The 20,249-nt window shown below is 41.8% G+C and overlaps 1 protein-coding gene across 2 annotated transcripts in view; it reads left to right on the plus strand.

Moving 5' to 3' along the window:
* GRID2 (glutamate ionotropic receptor delta type subunit 2) overlaps positions 1-20,249 on the plus strand; it is a gene marked incomplete at its 5' end in the record, with an annotated part of 1,118,477 nt that overhangs the window by 654,587 nt on the left and 443,641 nt on the right. Inside the window, one exon of one of the 2 annotated variants that reach the window (XM_081960469.1) lies at positions 6,536-6,820. The exons of the other annotated variant lie outside the window; for it this stretch is intronic. Within the exon in view, the coding sequence (XP_081816595.1) occupies positions 6,536-6,820 (285 nt within the window). The remainder of the gene's footprint in view (positions 1-6,535; positions 6,821-20,249) is intronic. 2 annotated transcript variants of the gene reach the window in all.

Genomic DNA, 20,249 nt, shown 5'->3' on the forward strand with positions numbered 1-20,249 from the left:
AAGCCTAAGTGAAATTCTGGCCAGGTTTTTTTTTCCTGTCATCTTAACCTTTTCTCGACAAAGTCTAAATATTCATAGTTCATAGAAATTTGTTCCCTTAGTTGTTCATTTTGAATTAAGTCTGTTGTTACAAAGTTCTGACAGGAGCAGGTCATCTCTACACAAATAATTGTATCTCACATCTCCTGTTTTTCCTTTAAAATTAGAATATTTCTTCTTTTCTTTGATCATACAGAAAAAGTAGACTTTCTTCACATGGCATGAGTTTCTATTCTTCAAATACAACTCATATTTCAGACATAAGAGGGGCAATGGCAGCTGTTTCTTTTATGGAAGCAACACGCAACATTTGACTACAGCACCGAGGAATAAAGTATATGAATAATGATTTTAAAGTATTGGTCCAGATAAGATAGAGATTTTTCAGATTTTTCTTGAAGCTTGAAAAGTTTAATATCTGAAATGCAGACTTTTGTGTTTAACTATATCTGGTAGTCACAGAAAAGGGTAGGTTGACACACTGTGTTAATTGGTGATATTAATGTCTGGATTTGGCTTAATGCAATTTGTAAACTCAGCCATTTGTGTATCAGTAATCAAGTCATTGTTAATAAATCCCAGCGTAGTGTTGAATCAGTGGTGGGTTCTGGATCCCGGTGCAACCAGTACGGTGCGACATGGCCCGGCATCCACCACATGAACGTGTGCAGCATTCACGCACATGCATGCACATGTGTGCACGTGCATACGTCTTTACCTCCTGCAACTCTCTGCGACACTCCAGCTGCTCGGCAGAGAGTCGTGCAGGTGCCGTACGCTGCATGTGTGGAAGTGCCGAAGAGCTCAAATATAGGTAAGGAAGGAGAGCAGGCGGGTGCTCCCAGCAGGCACAGGTAAGCCTGTACCGGGGCCTACCGTTTGTAACCCATCGTGTTGAATCAAGTTTTAAAACTTTGACTTGAGCTCTGCAATTGCATGCTGTAGCACAGGGATGTCAAACTCAAAGCCTGTGGACCAGATCCATCCCATAAGATTCCTGTGGGGTTTCCCTGGAAGCAGCAAAGGATCGGCCCGTGATGCTTCTGCCAACAATAATGGAGTTCAGGAGGGCCACATGGCATTTTTCAGCTGTGACGGTCTCCTGCAAACCTCTGCCAGTGAAAATGGAGCTGGCAGAGATTTGCTGTCTAGATTTGCCTATAACTTTCCTCCCCAGATTAGGTACCGTATTAACCCTAAAAAATTAACTTTTGCCGTAAGCTCAACACATTGGGCAAAAATGTCCCTGTTTTTGATCCTGACAATATAGATCCAAGTGTTGATATTAGTGTGAATGTGATAATACTATGCAACATGACAATGAAGTAAAAACTATAGGAAGTTAATATTGAGGGCATGTTAATGTAACCTGAGTTATTAGATGCCTCATCTCCCAACTGTCCTCTTCTTATGGAAAGTTCAAATACGGTTGAACTGACTCAATCTAGTTCGATTCAATGACTCTATCAGTAGTAAAGGAAAAGCCAATATTCAGAGTATATCTTTTAATAAATGTAATAAAAACTGAGTTTTTCCTGGCTTTGAAATAGGGTTGCATGTCTGAGCCCTGACTCAAATCCAATCTTTATTTAATTTTCTCCAACCCTTGCTGAATTTATGAATTTTCAATAGGCTCTAAATTTTCCGAGAAATGAGTGAATTCCCTTGACTAGAAAAATATATGCATCTGGTCAAAGTTGACAGGACCTATAGAGACAGAAGCAATAGTTGAATGTAACAGTTCATTAAATGTGTAGTTGCCTGCATTGAATCTTGAAGAACAGGTCACTTCCCCGTGTTGATGGCTAAGCATAAATCTGGTGTGAGAAATCTTGGATACTGTGCAAACACTCTGAAAAAGTTGCATTGCTTTCTCCTTCAGCTTTCAACTTCATTACAAAGCCTATGTAAACACTTTACCGTTTTTTGGTACTTCTCACAGGAGTAATATGTCAAAATTATGGGCTTAATCATTATTAATTCCTTTGATATTTATCAACTGCATTAACATTAATCATGATAAACACTTCTAGTATTAATGTGGATGTCATTAATACAGCACTTCAAGTGTTTGTACTGCCGCTCAGCCTTCATTAACCGGACCATTAGTTGCAAGGTGTTAACTTTTTGCATGAAGAACATCGTGATATTTTGATGTATTTTTAAAGTCCTGTGGATTCTTCTCTACTGTGGTTTGCAGCACACTGTGAAGAGCTTCAAAAGAATGCCTTGCTTCAAATCAATGATCTCCTTCAGGAAACTTTGGAAAACATAATTGCTTTTTTTTTTTTTCTAAAAGTGAAGCTGCTGCACTGCTTATGGATTGCTACTTTTGGCATATCCTGTAGCCATCCTGAAGTCCCTGTGCTCATATTCTGCGCGCGTGGGAACATTCTACATTCTACATATCCAAGGAATTCCCATAAACTAAACAAAAGTACCTCCATAGAATGAATTGCATGATTGCCAATCTTTGAGGAAGCAAATATTGTTTTCTCCAATACACAAAATGCCTTCTCAAGGTAACAAGGAGACATCTTCCATATGACAGTGCACCAATAGGGTATGATGTATTCCAGTAATGGCTAACCTTTTTGTTGTTGCATGGCTCAAAGCACCCATCATGCAATGCGTGTGCGATCCTGCATGTCCCAGCTCCCTGTGCATGTGTGTGTGACCGTCCTGCGCTCCCCCCGTGCACGTACACACGACCCTCCTGTGCCCCATTTTGGGTCTAGTAGACCTCCCTGCAGCCTCCTGGGAGCAAAAATGGGCCGTGGGGTGGCTGTGCCACCCCCACGCATGCACGCACATCTCCCACATCCACCCCACGCATGCATCGCAGAGACCCAAAAATCAGCTGGCCGCTTGCGTATGCATGGTGGAGCTGAGCTGGGGAAATAGCTCGCATGCCCGCAGAGAGGGCTCTGTGTGTCACTTGTGGCACGGGTGCCATAGGTTCGCCATCACGGTCTATTCCATTCTGTTCCTTTCTTGCTCCATTCCGTTCCATTTCTTTCCATTCTGTTCTTTTTGTACAAAGTTCAGGCCTGCGCAAATCCACCCTAATTTGATTTGAATTAAGAATACAAGAGTCAATTCAAGAACTGTTTCAAAAGAAAATGTATCCACAGGCTTTAATGGGGAAATGTCCAAACAGGTGAATCTGTTCCATGTTTTGGCAGGGTGCAATTAAAGTAGGAAAGTTAGACGTGTAAAATTTTTTTACCGCTGCCAAGTTGTATTTGAATGCTTTAAAAGCTCATACCACAATAGAAAAAGCAGAGTTGACTACAACAATACTAACGAGCAGCACAACAGTTTCCAAATTGTCTGGCAAAAAGCCCATAAAGAAGTTGAGTGAATCCGGGCAAAAAGTGGCCTACTTGAATTAAAAATATGAGCTTTGAAAAATAGTGTTAAAAATAAAGTTTCCCCTTCTTTTTCTAGGGTTGTCAAAAAGACTGGCATGCTTCTTTGGCAAGCTCCATCCTTCCTAGCCAGATTCCCTTCAACCTGGGTGTTAGGCTGAGGATACACTGGGAAATTTTTCTGGGTAGAATTAAGAAGTATATCCATTAGCCTTATGGAGTGGTCAGCTATGATGCTTGTTCTGACCACTGGGTTTTCTGGCATGCCGGGAAGATTGGTGGCATAACTGGTTGGCAAGCTGATGTCCCCTGAAAATTGGGGGAAAAACACCTTCATCCTTGGCAAGGTGTGCTTGTCAAAGTTATAGCTTAGGGTTCATATTATTTGTTAGAAATTTAGAAGAGGAAGTGGGATGGGGTAGAAGGTCACAGAGATAAGCAATCCCGAGAATTTGAGCCAGCAGAGTGTTAGCCTGATGTCCATTTCACTTATTGTCAAGAGATTTAAACCTGTTACAATCATGCAACAAGAAGTATATTTAGAATATTGTGATCCCAGTTGGTTTGACAAAAAGCCAGCAAAGAACTGTAACATTCTATTAGTACAATGGAGAGAAAAATAAGGGCATATGGCTAGATGTGCTAAAGAAGTTGATTTCTGAGGAAACGAATGGCACCAAAGTAACCTTAGTCTTGCCACCTCAAAAACAGCTGTGTTAGTCAAAGAATGTAATGCATATAAGTCTCTCTCTCTCTCTCTCTCTCTCCCTCTCTCTCTCTCTCTCTCTCTCTCTCTCTGTGTGTGTTTGTGTGTGTGTGTGTGTGTGTGTTCCAGTATAACCCTGGAACACCTTGAGCAATTTCAAACAAACCTGGTACACAGATGATTTACTTTCTGGAAACAAATACTGTGGGGGTAAGACACCCCTAACACCCCTCGGGGTATGTGTTCTGTTAAGATACAGCCTGTTGTGTCTTAAAATGGCTTCTACCATACTGCCGTAAAATGACTTCTACTGTACAGCACAGTGGAGTTGCCATGATAACGGCTTCATAGTACTCCACAAGGGAGCTCCCACTTTCCTTGACACTTCTGGGAGCACAGGGAGAACATTTGTAACTAATTTAATTGCCGCCGAAATCAGGTCATTTCCTGTCTAATACAGGATTAGGATAAATAAATACCTGGCAACACCGGTGGCCAGTGGCAGGCCACAGAGCAGCCAGAAGACAAGAACAACTAAGAAAGCAGGGTCGCCTTAGGAGTAAAGGCACACATTGGAGGGGATTGGCCCTTCCCATAGGAAACAAAAGAGGAGCAAATGGGGAGTGGGCTTTTGCAGGAAACAATTCGTTCATTTGGTTGGTTTGAGAGTGGAAAGTTCTGTGTGTGACTTTAAGGGACTGTGTGCCAAGTTTGCCTTGCCCTGCATTTGGAAACTAGTTATCTGGCAGCACTCCTAATGAGATAAGGTGCAAGGGGATAAACATTCCTCTGAAAGACTGTTTACTAAGCCTTGCTGACTATTAATGAAAGGAATTCTGAGAGATGAAGTTCACAAGTTTTAAAGTTGCCAAGTTTGGAGATCCCTGCTCTGTGTCATCTTTATGTGGTGGCTGGTTGGATGTGGCTTCCTATTGGTTGATTGGGGTGTTGATGGCCGACTATTGGCTGTTGTTTCCTTGTGCTGCCAAGTCCTTGGCTCCTAAGTATTTGATAAGCTGGTGGTAATTCAGCATTCCTGTTGACTGACAAGGGCCCCGTTTCCCAGGCTTCAGTCATTTTCCTGGTTATCCACAGAAATTTTTCTGCCCATAGAATTTGATAATTAGAAATGCCAGAGATTAATTCTTGGGACGTCACAGACAATATATTGGAATTCATTGCCATACATGAAGAAAGATTTCATGACAGAAATTAGGAATCAATCATTTATTGAGCTTAAGTTCTTTCTATGTTATTCGTTGACTAGTGGTAGGATTCAAATTATTTTACTACCGGTTATGTGGGTGTGGCTTTGTGGGCATGATAGGGGAAAGTTACTGCAAAATCCCCATTCCCTCCCCACCCCACTAACCTGCTTTTCAGCTGTGTTGTCCTGTATCGGCAACAAAAGAAGATCAGCTGGAAGGCAGAGGGGCATGGCCAGCCTATTTGCCGGTTCTCCGAACTACTCAAAATTTCCCCTACCGGCTCTCTAGATCCTGTCAGAACTGGCTGAATACCATCTCTGGTGTTGACTCTGCCATCCTTGACTCTCCTACAAGAACATTCCCCCTGTTCTCCCGCTCCTTCACCAATGAGAAAAGGACAAGATTGTGACATACAGGTCTGCAGTACCATTTAACGCAATACAAATACATGGGATGTCAAAACCATTCCTCGTGGGCCAATTTCATTGGCTATCATACCCAATTCTTTTTAAAATGGAACTATACCTGAAGCATTTGAATTGCCCCCTATGGAGGGGGAGGGAAATGGAGTGTAGCTGTAATATGCTGCCTTGTGGTTGTGTTGTTGCTTTAAAGTTTTATTTATTGCCCCAAAGTAATTTAAGTTTTGGTTTCATTCCTGATGAAGGTGCATATATTATATATTCCACTATGAACCATTATTCTTTCAAAAATCTCTCCAGATCTAATACAAAATAGCTTATCTCCACCACTGACATGTTGACTTTGAGCTGCATTTATCTCTCCTGTAACTCAGTCCAATTTAATATGGGGTTCTATTACTAATGTCTATCCAGAGTCCTCCACAGCTAATATTTATGGAAGTTGTGTCTTCTCTGGCTCTCCCCTGTTCCCAGGCTGTAAAGGATAGGCACCATATAGGTCTCATTAGCAGTAATATGTTTGGCAGTTTGAAATTGACGGACAAACGTCTTGGCTTTTATGGCACCATGCTGATTTTAAAACAAGCCCTGTTTTCAAGGAGGATGAGATACATCAAATTTATGGAAACTCTGGAGCCTTGCCTTGCTCGGCTGAATCTGTTGCATGTCAATGTTCACTGTTTTATGTTAGCAGGATATTTGCTTTATTTTTAAGGTAAAAAAAAAGAATATCACTTATGTTCCTCTTGTCATCTTGACTCTCATTTGCTTTTGCTTTTTATTTTGCAGCCTGCGAACTCATGAACCATGGGATCTTGGCTCTGGTCAGCTCCATTGGTTGTACATCGGCAGGCTCCCTCCAGTCTCTGGCAGATGCCATGCACATTCCTCATCTCTTCATCCAGAGGTCAACGGCTGGGACCCCAAGGAGTGGCTGTGGCACTACCAGGAGTAACAGGAATGACGATTACACACTCTTTGTCCGCCCACCCGTCTACATCAATGATGTCATCTTGAGGGTGGTCACCGAATATGCCTGGCAGAAATTTATTATTTTCTATGACAATGAATATGGTAAGTATTTCCCTGGTCTCTATGTAAGGGGTAAATTGCTGTTGTCCAATGGAGCTAATCAGTGGTGGGATTCAATTTTTTTTACTTCTGATTCTGTGGGCATGGCTTGGTGGGCATGGCTTGGTGGGTGTGCCTTGTGAAGGATACTGTAAAATCTCCATTCCCTCCCCACTCCAGGGGAAGGTTACTGCAAAATCCCCATTCCCTCCAGATCAGCTGGGACTCAGGAGGCAGAGAATAGATGGGAGCAGGGCCAGTCAGAGGTGGTATTTACCAGTTCTCTGAACTACTCAAAATTTCCGCTACCGGTTCTCCAGAACTGGCCAGGACCTGCTGAATACCACCTCTGCTCTGGTCTCTACATAAAGGGGTAAATTGTTGTTGTTCGATGGAGGTAATGCTATTAAGAGCAATAGCATTAAAAGCATTGAATCAGGGGTGAAATCCAGAAGGTTCTGACCGGTTCTGGAGAATCGGTAGTGAAAATTTTGAGTAGTTTGGACAACTGGCAAATACCACCTCTGGCTGGCCCCAGAATGGGGTGGGAATGGCGATTTTGCAGTATCCTTCCCCTGCCATGCCCACCAAGCTACACCCACCAAGCCACACCATGTCCACCAAACCACACCCACAGAGCCAGTAGTAAAAAAATTGTATTTCACCACTGCTTTTAATTCTTCCTCTACATTACCTTCTTCTCTAAGCGTTCAGTGACAGCGTTAGCATTTCATGTAATCCTTAGTGTTTAAAAAGAAACAAATATTTTTTAAAAAAAAACCTACATCAACCTGGGGGGGGGGGTTGCTTGATAATTCCTTTGAAAAATGCTCATCTAAATGCAGATTTTTTTTAGAAGCCAGACAGATGTGCTCACTTGAGCCCCTTCTATTATATAGGCAAGACAAAAACAAAACAAAACATGGGGAACCGACCACAACCTATTCTTTCTTTTTTAATTTGGCATGAAAAGGACATTTGTGCAGTTGATATAACCGGTGCAAGATTGCCTTTGACTTACCTTGCACCTTGCCAACTTCCATGAAATGATGCTGGATGATGAAGAAATGGAAAAGAGGGTTTTAGAACACCACATACATTATGCATATGAATCTCATATAGAACTTGAAAGGCAAGAACTTAAAACAATAACGAAAGTTGGGAGAAAATTGTTGCATGCGCTGAATTTTCAACTCCCTCACTGCTTATATCATTTTGATATAAGCAGGGGTGGGCTGCTGGGGGTTCGCAGGGGTTCGGGAGAACCTCTAGCTAAGATTCTGTGCAGTTCGGAGAAGCCCCAAATCCCACTTCTGTCTGACCCCGCCCCACCCCTTCCAGGAGTCCCCACATGGCCCCTTTTGGATGCAGGTAAGTGCAGGGCGGTCACGGAGGCTCAGGAAGAATGAAAAATGGGCCTAACTTCAGGAAGGCCAGAAACAGGCTCATTTCCAGCCTCCAGGGGGTCTCCGGAGCCTGGGGATGCCATTTTTGCCCTCCCAGAGGTGCGAGGAAAGCTTCCGGAGCCCAGGGAGGAAAAAACGCCCCCCCCCGTGGTGCAGGAGGCCGATGAGGCCACTCCCACCAGGGTCATGCCCACCCATCAACCAGGCAGAGAACCCCTGGCTAAAATTTTTGAAGCCCACCCCTGACATTCTCATAATGTCATAGTGCGATCAACTCTTACATCAGATCAGTCAGAAAGTTCAACAGCGTTGCTTTTCTCATTCTCTTCGGTATGTAACTTGGGCTCCCTCTTTTTATGCATTTTTCTACTCCTTCACTTTATATTCTTTGTCATATTAAATATGTCTCCTAATTTATCCCTACAACATAGAACCTGGAGGGAAAAATCTAAGAGCAGGGCTGTCAAATTCCAGGCCTGTGGGTCAGCTGCGTCACACGCTGGCCAAGCCCATGCCCGGTTTAGCGAAGGGGGGGGAGTCCTGATACGTCACGTGATGTGGTGATGTGACTTTGACACCCCTGCCTAAGAGGTATTTTATCAGCCCAATGTTAGACGCGGAGCTTGCATGATTGAGAATAACCTTGAATCTCAATTTCTCTAACCACTACACTACACTGATATTGTGGAGCGTAGGATTTTTTATATACACGCTTGGTATACTCCAAATTGTAACTGCTAGAAATGTTAGGCTTGAAGTAAGCCCAGAAAATGTAAACTCATGGGGAGTATGACATTATGCTCTATTGGAGATACAAAGTGTATCATTGGGTTGGTTTACTGCATTTGATTGATTTATTGATTTTGCTTTAATCAATATTATTCTGAGCTGCGTAGAATTATCTTGCGTAAGATAGGCAACCGTATATGTTTTTGATACAAATAAATAAAATTGTGGTTCTATACATAAGCAGCAATTCTATAGTACAGAATTCCATATAGTACAACTGTCCTTGGCCATATCTGCTGTCTGAGGCTACTGTACTATAGTAACAATGTCAGTTGACATCAAATGATTCCCAGAAATGCTTCAAAAAGGAATCCAAGCAGAGGGCATCAAACTGATTTTTTTTTAAGAAGGAATTTCATGGAAGGGCCCTATGCTGTTTGTTTGTTTGCTTGTTTGTTTATTTGTTATTTCTGTGTGCATACCTTTCAAGTCAGTCTTGATTCCTGTAGCTACATGAACTATATCAGGGGTGTCAAATTTGTGGCCCGCAGGCCGGGTGCATCCTGTGTCCAGTTTAGCGAAGGGGGGAAAGTGTTGATACGTCACACGACAACGCCATGACGACACGAATTTGAAACCCCTGAACTACATGTTTCCTGGTAAAAAATGTTTTAAAAGTAGTTGGCCATTGCTACCCTCCCTCGTTATAGAATTTCTTCATGCCTTCCCTGCAGAAAACTCCAGTTTAGAGCAATGGCAGGGCTGGGACTCCCTCCCTTTAGTTTGGATTGTAAGTTACATCATTTTCAGTGCTGAATTGTCAGTGCCGGATACAATAGAAAGCAGGGTATATATATTTTGTTTACCTTCAGTACAAATAATGAGTTTAAAAACCCCATAAAAGAAGCAAGCCAGCAGGGATGCTATTCAGGGCATATGCAAGAGTGAGTGTGGCACTCCAGATGGTGCTGAGATGCCGCTCTTGTTATCTGTATAATAGAGAGGCAGGTATAAAGCACATTGAGAGCTCAATCACAATTGAAATACTATGGCTTGCCTATCCTTTCATTGTGTACAACCTGACAAATATGGCTGGAAGGAGCTTTCTATGGAAGAGACTAAAGTAGCTGGCTGAGACTAAAGTAGCTGGCTGGGAAGTCTGCAAAAATTGGATGAGAGCTTCGGGTACCTAATATTCAAAAAAGCAGGCTTTAAGAACCACAGTGGAACGGTGGTTAGAGTGCAGTACTGCAGGCTACTTCTGCTGACTGCCATCTGACTGCAATTTAGCAGTTCATATCCCACGAGGCTCAAGGTTGACTCATCCTTCCGAGGTCAGTTAAATGAGGATGCAGATTGTTGGGGGCAATAGGCTAACTCTGTAAACCGCTTAGAGAGGGCTGTAAAGCACTGTAAAGTGGTATATAAATTTAAGTACTATTGCTATTAAACTAAGCTCAAAGTGAGCCCAGAAAATGTAAGTTCGTGGGGAGGTTGTATCACATTATGCTCTACTGGAGATACAAAGTGTATCATTGGGTTGGTTTATTTGATTGATTTATTGATTTTGCTTTAATCAATATTATTCTGAGCTGCCTAGAATTATCTTGCATAAGATAGGCAACCGTATATGTTTTTGACGCAAATAAATAGAATTGTGGTTCTATACTTAAGCAGCAATTCTATAGTACAGAATTCCATATAGTACAACCGTCCTTGGCCATATCTGCTGTCTGAGGCTACTGTACTATAGTAACAATGTCAGTTGACATCAAATGATTCCCAGAAATGCTTCAAAAAGGAATCCAAGCAGAGGGCATCAAACTGATTTTTTTTTCTTGGTCTGAGTGTTGTATTTTTGCAACTACGTACCTTTGAGGTAGCCAAATCAAGGCTGCATGGATTCACCTCACAAGTTGCGGTGAAGGGTTGAAACGATTTTTCTCAATGAGTGGTTTTCATCACCTGAAAGCATCCGTAGGCAGTGCCAACAGGTTTTTTTTCCCCGGCACTTAAAGCAAGCCAAACATGTCGAAAGGAACTTCTGTTTGGGCACAAATCGCATTCAGAACTCTTTGCCAGATCTGAAAATGCCAAAGTGAGACAAAGCAAAGTATGTGCCTGTTTCATGATTAGAGCATATGCTGATCAAACTCCATGTGTTTTCTAACTGGTCTCTTCTTTGACTGTGACAAAGGTTTCATGTAACTAGTGATATTTTGGTCTGAATTAATGGGAAGCCTAATTGTTGCATTACTGTTTCTGCTAAGAATCCAGATACAGGGAACTCATCAAGCTACCTTTGATGTGTTCGTAGATTGCTAGACAATCTATCAGATCCATATGTTTTTCTCCTTTGACTTTTGGGTATTCAGTTAGATGTGGTATATGATGTAGGGTGGATTATACAATTCTATAAAGCCTTAGTAAGGCCACACCTAGAATACTGCATCCAGTTTTGGTTACCACACTATAAAAAAGATGTTGAGACTCTAGAAAAAGTGCAGAGAAGAGCAACCAGGATGATTAGGAGATTGGAGGCTAAAATACATGAAGAACAGGTACAGGAATTGAGAAGGACCAGGGGAGACTTGATAGCAGTGTTCCAATATTTGAGAGGATGCCACAGAGAGGAAGAGGTCAAGCTATTTTTCAAAAGCACTTGAACGCCAGACAAGGAAGAATGGATGGAAACTGATCAAGGAGAGATTCAACCTAGAAATAAGGACAAATTTCATACAGTGAGAACAATCAACCAGCTTGCCTTCAGAAGTGGTGGGTGTTCCAACATTGGATGTTTTTAAGAAGAGACTGGACTGTCATTTGTCAGAAATGGTGTAGGGTCTCCTGCTTAGGCAGTGGGGTTGGACTAGATCACCTACAAGGTCCCCTTCCAACTCTTAATTTGTATCTGTAAATAACTTATTAATAAAAATATACTTTAGAATTAGGAATGCCCACCAATCACAAATTTTGCTTTGGTTCCTAATTCAGTCATTCAGAAAATAAGCTCTCTGTTGAGACGTGACATGCTAGGTGTAAGGATATACTGAGATGAAATAATCCATCTTTAAGAGCTTTTAGGACTCCACGCCTGCTTGGAGAATTGGGATTAGTAACAGCAGCCACTACTTGCTGAATAGCCAACATTCAATAAAGACTTCTACCAAGTTAATGCCAATTCTGAAATGAAGCCATTCCTAGAAGTCACTGCTTCTCTGACAAAACACAACAGCAATTTAGGAGCATTTCTAATCTAAAAACAGTATTAGCAGGAAGTGGAAAGATAGTCCATATAGAGTTATTCCTTGGTGGAAATATTCTTTCCATCTTGTTTTTAATCTGGCATTCCTTTTATGTGGAATATTTGAGACATACATTTTGGAAATACATGAATACTGATCTGTGGCTTGTTTAACAATGCTTATTGCATAACCAATATTGACAGAGTTTTCCCCATACGTAAATTATAAACAATCATTTTTAAAGGAGTGAAATTATACAATATACAAAGCAAAGGGCAAGAAACTTTTTTTTTACTGTCTAGGAGCCTCAAACATCTCTCACCAATATTTTGGGAAGACTTGGGTTTATTTTGAAAAGTTTGGGATGACTTTCTTTCTGCGTCAAAGAAATGCAAATTATTTTCAATACCTTGCCTAAGTATAATTATCAACCACATTTTGAATCCCTGCTTCATATTCCCCATATTTGCTTTGTTGCACTAAAATTAGGCACCAGATACTTTCTACAAATTGTTACTGTTTGAACATGAGTCTGCTTTTTCCATTAAAAACAAACAAACAATCACTTATCCAATAATTCCATTTCTGCTGCATATTGCCTCACCAGTAACCCAGTCAATTTATCCCGTTTAATTCAGTGTTCTTAGACAAGTGCACAGGAAGACATTTTGTTATGTCTTATATGTACTGCAAGTACCATTTTTCTCATTTCACAATTATTATTGTTATCCATCTGTTATTCCAGAGTTATCCCTCTGTCCTGTTCTGAGAAGGACAGAAAAAGACCTTCTTTTAATCAACATCTGCTCCTAGTTACCAAATAGATATACATATACATGGAGTTTTCTAGGCAGGATACACAAGTGGTTTGCTGTTGCTTTCTTTCCAGTTTTTTTTCCCCAAAAAAACTTTCTGGGGTTTTTTTCCCCCCAGAATCCTAACAATGTCTCATAAAAGTCACAGAAGCAGCAATAGCAATAGCACTTAGACTTATATACCACTTCACAGTGCTTTTACAACCCTCTCTAAGCGGTCTACAGAGTCAACCTATTGCCCCCAACAATCTGGGTCTTCATTTTACCCACCTCGCAAGGATGGAAAGCTGAGCCAACCTTGAGCCTGATGAGATTCGAACTGCCAAATTGCAGTCAGCAGCCAATCAGTCAGCAGAAGTAGCCTGCAGTACTGAACTCTAACCCCTGCAACACCAGCTCATATACCTGGTGTTCTCTCAAACAAATATTAAACACATGGGGCAACCAAGTTCTACTAGATGTTGCTGAACTGGTGGGAAATAAAGGGAGAGAATACAGATATATTTGATTGAACTATGTATTTTATAAATATAATACTAGGAATTATATTTAGGGCTCATTTATTAAAATGTAACCCTTTCCCCCCATATTATTTAATATGTCCATTTAAAAGGAAATTCTTAGCTCGTATTATTGAAATTATGCAATATACTTACCCGCTAGAGGAAAATAACTTTCTGAAATTTATAATAAATTTCACTACAACAAAACTGGGCTGGAATCCAGATAAATATCATGCTAATCTGAAAAGCTAACATTGAGCAAAGGCACTGTGCTCATTTGCATATCCATTTATCAATGTCAAAGGTTTTAAGTTCAACACACTGGAATTGCATTTGACTTTTATCTTTGCTATCAGTGATTGCCTTTCATTAGAGGAATGATGGAGAATAATTTATATTTGGAATTATGCATTTCAGCAGGGCAAAGAGTTATTTGAATGTTCTTCTCTTTGTAAAACAGCCCAAATTCTTTTTGAATGCAACTGACCCTATTCATTTGATTTATTAAACTAGGGACAGGAGAAGATGGACAGGCTCTATTATTCCTCCTTGGTAGAAGCCAGCAGTCCATTTAGAATTCTCATTCCAACAAAGAAAATAGCAGCTTTTCAAAAGAAGTTATTATTTCCATATAAGTCCTAATTAGAGGGTTCAGCAGAAAATGATTGTGAGAACTCACTTCGCATCCACAGATAAGCTCGTCCATGAATTGATTACACATTTGAAATGAAACTTAAAATGTGATGGGGATGGAAAACAAACTATGTCTTATAAAAGCAGAGCATCAATTTTAAAGGAGAGCAAAGCTCAGGGCAGCTATTTGCTACATTCTAAATATTCTAAAGCAAGTAAATGGCCTGGGCACATGGCAGAATTATGCAGCACCACAATGTGGAATGATAGAAGTGTGTTTGGTCCTCCACCTAATTTATCCACCTTACATCTCTATTCAAAGGCAGTATATTTCTGTTTTCACTATCGGAGCTATTACCAACTGGAGCTTGTAGATCAGTGATGGCGAACCTTTTTGGCACCGAGTGGGGGCATGCGCACACTGGAAAATGAACATCCGATTTCCAGTGAGCGCATGCATACCGGCCAGCTACTCTTCCAGTTACTGATGCGCATGCGCACAGGATGATCAGCTGGCCGGTGTGCATGCTCACGCCGGAAAACAGAAGACCAGCTCTTCCGGTTTCCAGCAATGCCACAGGCATGAAGGCCAGCTGTTCATCAACATGCTCCTGTGCGCCAGAAACCCAGAATAGGAACAGGTGATGCCACATGTGCCAGGCAACATGGCTCCGCATGCCACTTCGTGCCATAGGTTCGCCATCACGATTATAGAGTCTTTTGTGGTCTCTGAGCTTTGTTATTTGTATGTATAGATGTTTTGTCTATGGAGATTCTCAGTCATTGAGGTTGTCCCAAAGGTGCTTTTTTTTTCAAGAGACAGCTGGACTTTCTGGTTTTTCTTTGAAGACATTTTGCTTCTTCAGCTCTGACGGGATGGTGGGGAATGGAAGGATTTATGCTCTTTGTAGACAGCTGGTCGTTTGCACTCTTTTAGCAAGTCATTAAGGCTACTTGGAGGTTTATCTGTGTCATCAGAGTCACCTGAGTGGTTCAAATGGGTGTGGGACCTTCTTGGAACTGTTGAAAGGACTATGTTGTAGACTGGAGATAGATGATGTCAACAGAAGGGGAGAGATATGACATTGCCTATCTCCAGTCTACAACACAGTCCTTTCAACAGTTCCAAGAAGGCTCCACATCCATTTGCACCACTGGGGGACGGGGGATGGAAGGATAGGTAATGATAGTTGAGACTGGAAGGTTCCGATAGGATGGGGGAGATGGAAGGATTGGATTGCTTTGCAGTCATCTGGTCATTAGTGCTCCCGCTGAGAGCTGTACAGGCCTTATCCAGTAGCTGTTGGGGCCTTAACCATTAGATCAAACTGGCTCTACATATGGTTGAACACTTCATGTTGCTTTGATGCAAAGCTTTTGGCCAGTAATGGCTAACCTTTTCCGGACCGAGTGGCCAAAGTGCTCACGTTTGGGCCCGAACCCCCAAAATGCAATGTGCACTCCCCCCACATGCGACCTTCCCCTGTGCATGCGCATGCAGCCCCTCACAAATGGCCCAACCTCATGCATGCATGTGCAGCCCTGCAGAAATTCCCCTGTGCATGTGTGCGTTCCCCCCACACATGCACCTGTGTATGTGCATGCAGGCCCCGCATGCACCCCATTCCCACGCATGCATGACAGAGACCCAAAGACCAGGTGGCTGGAGGAAGGAGCATATATATGCATGATGGAGCTGAACTGGGGTGACAGCTCACGTGCCCACTGAGAGGGTCCTGCATGCCACCTCTGTCAAACGTACCATAGGTTCCCCAACATGTATATAGGCTATAGATCAGTGATGGTGAACCTTTTTTGGCTCATGTGCCAAAAGTAGGGGGAGTGCAGGGGGGTCGTGCACAGGTGGGCCACACATGCGTATGCTTTCCCCTTCTGCACGCATGAGCCTGTGACCAGCGCTCCCCCCTGCTTTTGGCGCTATTTTTTTCACCCTCCCCAAGCTCCAGAGGCTTTCTGGAGTGACTTCCGGTTTGGCCATAAGGCCGTTTTTTGCCCTCCTGAGCCTTCAGGGAAGGCTCCTGAATGTCCAGAGGGCAAAAAATGGCACTATGAGAAAACAGGAAGTGAGTTCCTGAAGATCTGGTTTGCCCGTAGGTCCAGTTTTTTGCGCTCCGGAAGCTTCAGGGAAGGCTCCCGAGGGCGAAAAATGGCCTCAAAAGAAGGCTGAAGTCAGCTGACCAGCACGTGCATGCACGCTGGAGTTGATAGGGCAATGCTTCACATGCCCTGACAAATGGCTCTGCTTGCCACCTGTGGCACGCATGCCATAGGTTCACCATCACGGCCATGGATCATTTGCAATATGGGAAGAAAAAAACTTTAAATGTTACCGATACCCAGAGTTCAGCAATTTTTTTCTGATTCCAGTCGTCTCTGGGTAATTTCACTTTCACCTGCTAAAATGTCACGAACATCTTCTGTAAGAGCATATCAAAATAATGGCAAAATTCTTTTGTATCATCTCGTGAGATTTGGAATTTAAAAAAAAACGTTTTTTTAAAGCAGGTACATGGCATCCATTAGCACCCCATTGCTAACCCAACTATTATCTTTCTAATAAGAGACAGTTTCCGGGTAACATAATGATATACTGAATAAAATGAACCAACCCTGGAGAAAATGAGAAATGAAGTGGTTATTCGCATACATGCCTAAAGAGTCATCCAGGAGCAGTTTTAATGTACCAGCTGCTTTAATGACTTGAAAACAAGTGTTACATTTTCAGCTTCCGTGAGCATCTTCCGAATGATTTGTACAGCCATAATCTAAATTATTTTGTGAAAATGGTATACAGGCCTAAGATGGTCAAAACTTCCCCTAACAGCAGTAATTAACACTGTTAAGACTTATTGAGTAGAATCTGCTGTTTTCCCCTCCAAACTCCTCAAGTGAATAATAGAATGACAGAGTTGGAGGGGACCTTGGAGGTCTTCTAGTCCAACCCTTGCTCAGGCAGGAAACCCTATACCAGTGATGCCGAAAGTGGTCAGGTGGCTCGGGTGCCGAAAGTGCGTGTACCCACACCCATAATTCAACCTTCCCCTGTACATGTGCGCATGATTCCTCCCCCCTGCCCTGTTTGGGCCTAGCAGGCCTCAATGAAGCCTCAGGAGTCTGGAAATGGCTCATAGGTAGGCTCGGTAGGCCCATTTTTCATCCTCCTCAGGTTTCAGGGGCTTTCCTGAAGCCTGGGGAGGGTGAAAACAGCCTCATTCAGCCCCCCCCGGAGGCCTTTGTAAGGCCAAAAGTCAGCTGGCCAGTGCACCCATGCGCACTGCAGCTGACTTAAAGCAACGGCTCGCGGGTCCTCAGAGATGGGTCCAGGTGCCACCTGTGGCATGCATGCCATCTGTTTGCCATCACGGCCCTATACCATTTCAGACAAATGGTTGTCCAATCTCTTCTTAAAAACCTCCAGTGTTGAAGCACCCACAATTTCTGGAGGCAAATCATTCCACTGATTCAGTGTTCTCACTGTCAGATAATTTCTCCTTCATCCTAGATTGCTTCTCTCCTTGATTAGTTTCCATCCATTGCTTTTTGTCTTACCTTTAGGTGCTTTGGAGAATAACTTGAACCCCTCTTCTTTGTGGCAGCCCTTTAGATATTGGAACACTGTTATCATTGGCTAGCTACTTTTTTTTTTTTATTAAACTACAAAAAGTAAGAGAATAATAGTGAAAGTACAAGACTCAGTTTCTGTATTCTTGGCATGCAATAAACCATATTTATAATTGAGATGATAATTATTACGATCATCATTTATTTACTGATTTTAGTTTTATTACCCCACTCAGGAGTTATGTTATGGTTTTTAAATTTAAAAATTAAAGGAAAACTGGCATGCAACTATATCATAGAAAAACGGCTCAATAAATTGTGACTAAATTGCTTGAAAATAATTTCCTTTGATGCTCTTGCAGAAGAATGTTTAAATGTTTCCATATATTAGCATTCCATTTTGGTTAGGAATAGATTTGTTCTCCCTTTATCCTATCACTACAAGTTTATGACAACTGTAATTTCTTTAACATTATATATTTCCTCTAAAGGAGAAGGATGAGCCTTAAGATGACTTTCTTTCATAATTGCTTATATACGGAGTGGCTTAGAATCACTAATTTAATTTCCCACAATGATATAAAATAGAAAGAGGCAACGTAATGCACCAGTTAGAATGGGCAATGGTAAATAATTGTGGAGTGTATCTTCTGAATTAAAACAACGATAGAGATTGCAGACTTCTGAACATAATAACATGGTGTTTCAGCTAGATGGGCAGCATATAAATTTAATAAATAAAATAAAATATAGATATAATACATAATAATGTTTTCTTCATTGAGGATCTTTCAGTGAGCCTCAATGATTTGTTAACCATTTTGCTAACCAAAAGATATAGAAAAAGTCCCTGTGGATTTTACTTTGCTAGTCATTGATGATTATTGTATGTGTGTGTGCTCATCTCCATTTCCAGGCCATTGAGCCATCGCTGTCCAAAGACGTTTCTGTGGTCATGTGACCAGTATGACATCATGGCACAGTATGACACTATTACTTTCTCACTGAAGCATTTGCATGCTTTTGAACAACTAGGTTGGCAGGAGCTGAGCAAATAATGGGAGCTCAGTCCATCTCATGGCATTTGGGTCTCGAACATGGGCGGTTGACTTTACCGCCAACAAGCCCAGCATCTTTTTTTTATAAAAGTTTTTATTTTAAAACAAACATAGACAAACAAGACATGTAACATAAAAAACATCTTTCATTGCATACGGTGTGTCGATTGGTAACAAGGTTTTTGTGCGTCCTTTCCATAGTCATCACTTAAACTTTAGATAAAGTCACATATTGTCAATCAAATATATTTATATACATTATTATAGTACTTCATTTGTTTGACTATCAGTATTATTTCTTCATTTTAAAAGAGGTATTCTAAATATGGGTTCATTTATATTATAATAATTCTTTACATCATCTTCAATCTATCCAATAATAAAGTATTTTTGTATCCTATTCTAAATCATTCTATTATTTTGGTATCGGTAACATTCTCCATTAATTTTCAATTCCATTTTTTTAAACTGACCACTGATAAAATACCTTTACAGCCAACAAGCCCAGCATCTTAACTGCTGAGCCACCCCACCAGTGGTGGATTCCGGATCCCATTGCAACCGGTACGGTGCAATGGGGCCCGTCATCCACCACATGAACGTTCACAGCAGGTGCGCAGACACGCACAGTGCATTCATGTGTCCTTACCTCTTATGAGACCTCCGCTAGCCTCTGCGATGCTCCAGCTGCTCGGCAGAGCATCGCCTAGGCGCCGTGCGCTCCGTGTACAGAAACGCTGAAGAGTTCAAATACAGGTAAGGAGCTCGGGTGGATGGGCCCTCCAGAGCACCGTACCGGAACGGTATCCGGTGCTCTGGGCAGACACTGGTAAGCCCGTACCAGGGCGTACCGTCTGCAACTCACCACTGCACCCCACTGTCCAGCCAAGAGAAGAAGCATATAAAAGAACTGAATTGATGCATATGTGTCTCTTTTCAGGATGGGGTCTAAAAACAGAATGGCATAAAGTGCAATAGTGATGTGTTTGTGTAAGTATGTGTATGAAGTTAACTTCAATCAGAATAGAGCTGGAAGGGACCACGGAGGACTTTTAGTCCAACCCCCTGCTTAAGCAGGAGACCGTGTACAATTTCAGACCGGTGGGTGTCCAACCGTTTCTTAAAAATCTCCAATTTCAGATATGTGTCTGTCCAATCGCTTCTGAGAAATCTGCAAATCCAAAAGTGATACAACTTCTGAAGACAAGCTAGTCTACTAGTTAATTGTCATGACTGATAGGACGTTTCGCCTTAATTCCAGGTTGCTTCTCTCCTTGATTAGTTGCCATCCATTCTTTCTTGTCTTGATTTCTGGTACTTTGGAAAATAAGTTGGGAAACGCCCCCCCCCCCAATCTTTTTGTGGCAGCCCCTCAAATACTATCATGTCACCTCTAATCCTTATTTTCTCTAGACTGGCCATACTTAATTCTGCAATCATTCTTCGTATGGTTTTTTTTTT

The sequence above is a fragment of the Natrix helvetica genome (assembly GCF_964273705.1).
Source record: "Natrix helvetica genome assembly, chromosome: 7".
Classification (NCBI taxonomy): domain Eukaryota; kingdom Metazoa; phylum Chordata; class Lepidosauria; order Squamata; family Natricidae; genus Natrix; species Natrix helvetica.